The sequence below is a fragment of the Eptatretus burgeri genome, chromosome 1 (genome assembly GCF_056783735.1).
Source record: "Eptatretus burgeri isolate ZD-2024b chromosome 1, Ebu_testis_v1, whole genome shotgun sequence".
Lineage (NCBI taxonomy): Eukaryota > Metazoa > Chordata > Myxini > Myxiniformes > Myxinidae > Eptatretus > Eptatretus burgeri.
In genome coordinates this window covers 92,230,377-92,235,376 of record NC_140961.1, presented here as the reverse complement: position 1 = coordinate 92,235,376, position 5,000 = coordinate 92,230,377, and the positions used below count along the sequence as shown (strand labels likewise).

The following is a 5,000-nucleotide window of genomic DNA, read 5'->3' as shown; positions in this document are numbered from 1 at the left end:
GTGTCAATGATGTCCCCCAACAATCCTTCAACTTGAGGACTGTGCAAACAGCTCATCAGTGCTTTGACTATTGCTGACAAATGTGGAATCTTTCCTTGTGGGAACAGTTCCATCCACCAACCATCAAGAGGCACTTCATTGTTGTCAGCATCATGTGGTGATGGCAATGTCTTGTCCACTTGAAATTCTTGGACTTCTCGGTCAGAGGAACTTTTTTCAGATTTCTTCAATACATTTCTAACCAACAAGGGCAGACTATTCAATCGTCGCATGGTTATGCTGTGGCCTTACGCCAGGCTGTCAATGGCTGAGGCAGCCTCCAGAACTTTGTTTCCAAGGGGCAACTTCTTCTGCAAGTACTTGCCACACTGCAGGTATGTTTGTCTGGCCTTTGTTTTGAAATCCTGAAAATAAGAATTCTTCTTGTCACACTTCCAAGAAAATAAGACCCACAGCTTCCATGTAACAAATCCTTGTTTCTTTGTGTGTTATCAACTAAATCAAACTGTCTGAGCTGTGATGGCCCAGCATTCAAGAGGGCCTCAGGCTTGATGAAGCACACAATAAACTTCTTGAATAGGTCTATGTGCTTGTCGTGGAGCTTATGGATGAGAGGGGTCATCGACTCAAATATCATCACATACTGCTTCAACAAGCAGAGGACTGAAGTATAGAAGTTCAGGGTCAGCAGTGTGTACAACCTTGTATGGAAGAGTTTTAAGCAAATCCTCTTCTTTCTATTCTTCCCATCTTCATTCATATTCTTGGCACGAAGGGATGACATGATTTCCCTCAAGCAATTTCTCACTTCTGGTGAAAGATATATGTTGTGTAAGATCGTCACCAGGGTTGGAAGGTAAAGAGACTTGTCGGCTTTGTTGAGGAAAGAACAGTAGAAGATGGTGCATGCTGTGAACAGCCTCAGATTTGACAATGACACCTCATAGTTGGATAGCCATCTGTGTGAAACAAATCTCTCGGGCATTGTGAAACCAATTCCACTCAATTGACAGATCTCTTGGAGAAAGTTTTGCAAGTCAGTGGACCACTTGATATCATTGAAGATATTGGTATAAAGTTCCTCAATTCTGTAGTGAAATTGCTGGCAAAATTGTTGAGTGACATTATGCACATGATGACATGTGTCTCCATCCACATCTAAGAGAGGAGGGGCGGGTCATTGATGAAGCAGCATTTCAAGTCCAGATTTGGAACCTCTCATCACGTTTCAGGTGTCCATAGGAACTGATACAAAGTTTTCCCAGGGAATTTCTTTCGATTCCATTAGAGTGGTGAATGCCTTCAACATGGTGTTTGTATCAGCTTTTATCAAGCCAACAGAGTCCAAGTAGTGTATCACCAATGTTTGTTGAACAAGGGAATATAAACTGACAAGGATGCAAAGAACCTTTTTAAGATTATTACTCGTCGATTCATCCATATTCACGGAGAAGTGAGTGGACCTTATAATCCGGAGTGTGTCTCCGTCCATTGCAGCAGACAGTCCATACTTCATTTTTTCGGATGCACTGGTCAAGTCCATGGACAGTCCACTCAATGCTTTGGGATCTCTTGCCATTTCCTTAGTGAGTTCAATAAACCTAGGTGCCATTGAAACGGGTAATGAATTATCTGCCAAAAACACCAAGTAGCATTGCCTGAAATAAAATTAGAAACAGTGAAGCACTTGTTGACCAACAATAACTGTTTAAAAACATAAACCTCAGGTGCGACCAGTGGTTACATTTGGTTAAATTAACTTAAATAAGGGCCCTTTCACACCTTGACGTTTTAGCCAGTGTATGGCAACATATCAAAATGTATGTAAAACGCTGGCGTACGCTGAACTATTGATGTTTTTTTCAGTTTTGGGCGTATTCATAACGAGTTGGACGTATGCATAACGTATTAGTAACGTACACAGAACGTTTCGATAACTTATAGATAACTTATACCAACGAATGCTTAGCGTGTTGTCGGCATTCACAACCTATGCCCAACGATAGTCTAACTTATGCATAGCGCGGCAGCGTATCACCGACGATCACATGGCGTAGCCTATTAATAGGCTGCCACTCAATGATTTAAATCATAACCGCACTAGAAATCAAAGTGTCAACATCGCAGTCATGCCGAAGAAAAAAAACAAAAAACATGGAGTCTGGAAGACTGACGGGTTCCTCCTGTGAACCCCACTTTTATATACCAATTCCGCTAAACGCTGCCAATACGCCATTATACGGTAGCTGTAAGTTAGAAACACGTTCAGTAAGTCCTGTGGTCATCCGGAAGATGTCAAATACGTCTAAATACATCAATATGCGTTGGAGATACGTTACACATAGGTTCAAAGCACATTACTCAAAGGTTAGAAATAAGTTTCGAGTAGCTAAACATTAACTCGACATGTTTCGACTTATGAGTAACTTACAAGTAACGTGTGTTGACGTGTGTCAACGATCGCATAACGTGCCTACAACTTATGGCCAGCGTATGCGGAATGTGTGAGTCATACGCTGGCATACGTCGAAAAATTTTGAGCATGCTTAAAATTTGTCGACGAGCTTGGCAAACTCGGCGTATGCCAGCGTGCTTCAGCGTGCTCTTTACGTATACAAAACTTACCCATAACGTATTCGACGTGTGCCAGTGTTTTAGACAAATTTTTCATACGTTGGCATATGCTGGCTAAATCATCAAGGTGTGACGGTCTTTATATCTGCATAACCTTCATGCCATCATTCCCATGCTTCACATCATCAACTCTTTTTGGTCTGAAAAACAATACTACACTCATATACATGCAAAACTAGCAACACAAAACAAAACTAACTCCTCGTGCATAGAGTTTATAAATATTTTGTCTTTAATTTTTTTTCTAACTCTAATCAATAAAGACAAATCATCCTGATTATCAGTCACAATTAAGTTGATAAATATTTTCTGTTTTTTAAAAATTATTCAATCGAGATCATGCTGTTCATGCAAAGTCACAAAACGCATCAGTCATCCATATTTTAAAACCCATAATTAAATAATTTAGCATCATCAAAGTTTTGCATATCAATATCATGCAAAATATCATACACTTTCTTCAGGTACCTCAAGATTAACAATATGGTCAGCTACTGGCACTACAAGTCTCATGGGGTCCTTTCTTTTGATGGTCGAGTCAATTACATTAGCAGGACTAAATAGTCCTTATGGTGTCACCTGCTTCAGAGGGGCACCGAATGACCCAACAATTGAAAAGTCTGTCTTCTGTGATTCTAATTGCCATCTGTGAGTTTTGGAAGACGAATGACTGTGGAATGACATAATGTTTTTTTGTTTAAATGATATAGTTATATTTATATAATGATGCATGAAAAATGATGAATTTATATTTATGAATGGTATGTTTCATATGATTTTCAAATAACTTCTACTGCATAATGAAGAACAGATGTCTTTCAAAAATTGTTAATATCTGTAAAACTTATTTGATGATAAAGAATATATTTGCATAATTTCTCATTAAGCAGTGAAGGAGTTGAAAGTATGATTGTGATCGATAAATAACTGGAAGTTTGATGTTGTTTTGGCATTATTTAATTTCAAAGTTGTATTCATGCATCACGAAGACGATAATTAATGAAGGATCATTCATTAACACAACTACGCCACTCACAATCACTTGAGAGTGGCAATTCCACGCAAGTTCCATGGGACATATCTCGTGAGGTTTGAATGTGGACCTGAAGCCTAAAGGTAGTTTAGATAATTGTTCTCAATCAAGCCATATCTCGCTGCTCCCGAGATTGTGAATGGGGTTGAAGGAGAAGTTGGGAAGGTGGGAAAACATGTTATTGGAGCGAGGAGTAGGTGAAGTTGGTAGTGTTGTGGAATAAAGTGTGATATATATATTCACTATTTTAATGAGGTAATGAATAAACAAGATGTAAGGAGTGGCTTGGTTGGGTGGGGCAGTGGGGGTAATTGAAGCCCTGGGGTTAAGGGCTTTTGGTTGGAACAGAGTGGAGTTGAAGATTTTTGGCTTGGGGGGGAGGGGATTGATTTAATCAATCAATATTTTAGAGAGCACATATCTTGACAATATTCAACGTACATGATATCTAACTGTTCTGTATAATATATTAGGCTAGAGTAGGGGGGATATGTTGGTTGTGAAATAATAACCGTGTTATTGACCGAATGGGCGAGCAAAGTTATCTGATATTGAGCGAAATGAGAGAATGAAACAAGGGTACCAAATCTGCAAAAGCAGGCAAATGAGGGAGACGGCCATCAGGAAATCATGCAAATGAGGTTGTGCATATGCAGAAGAGGGTCGTGGGCTAGAACTAACTTAGTCCCCTTACTCATAATGGTAGGAGCATCTTTCAGTCTGTGAACTTGATGCCCTCTATCTTTTGTAGCTCTTCCGTGCGCCACTTTTTAAAATGAAGAATCAAACATTAAAAATCCATCTTCAATAATTGACTTAAACACACAAAAGGTACAGAAAGAAAATTGGAAGAAATTACAGTCCTACCTGAGGGACATAAAATAGTCCAAGAAATTGAGCCATTGTCATTGAAAGTGTTGAACCATATGTGGAAATGATTGCTTTGTAGTAGCAAGAAGCATCATTGTCAAATTCCTGTTGTATGTATTCAGTTGATGCAAACACTGTTTTTCGTAAAATGAAACACGAGTCATGTATCACAAATCCAATTGAAGTGTTTGGGAGCAAATTGCTGTTATTATTAATTTCTGTGATGGCATAAATCATTCCCATTGCCCAACGGAGGCCCCTGGAATAGAAACTGCAAGGCAAAGCAAAATATAAAACAGAAGGAAAGTCAATGTTGAGTAATCTCCCAACCTGGAATATTTTGGATGTTCTGTAATTCTAGGGTTTTCAAACTGGGGTCTGAGGACCTTCGGGGGTCTAGAACAGGGATCCAAGGTGTCCGTGGGAAGATGAAAGAAATAAAATATATATAAAAAAAATTTTA

General features: G+C 39.1%; 1 protein-coding gene across 1 annotated transcript in view; it reads right to left on the bottom strand.

The window, feature by feature from the left end:
* Window positions 1-5,000, bottom strand: part of LOC147034955 (extracellular calcium-sensing receptor-like) — a 33,134-nt gene that overhangs the window by 23,902 nt on the left and 4,232 nt on the right. Inside the window, exon 2 of the mRNA XM_085860344.1 lies at window positions 4,535-4,808. Within this exon, the coding sequence (XP_085716470.1) occupies window positions 4,535-4,808 (274 nt within the window). The remainder of the gene's footprint in view (window positions 1-4,534; window positions 4,809-5,000) is intronic.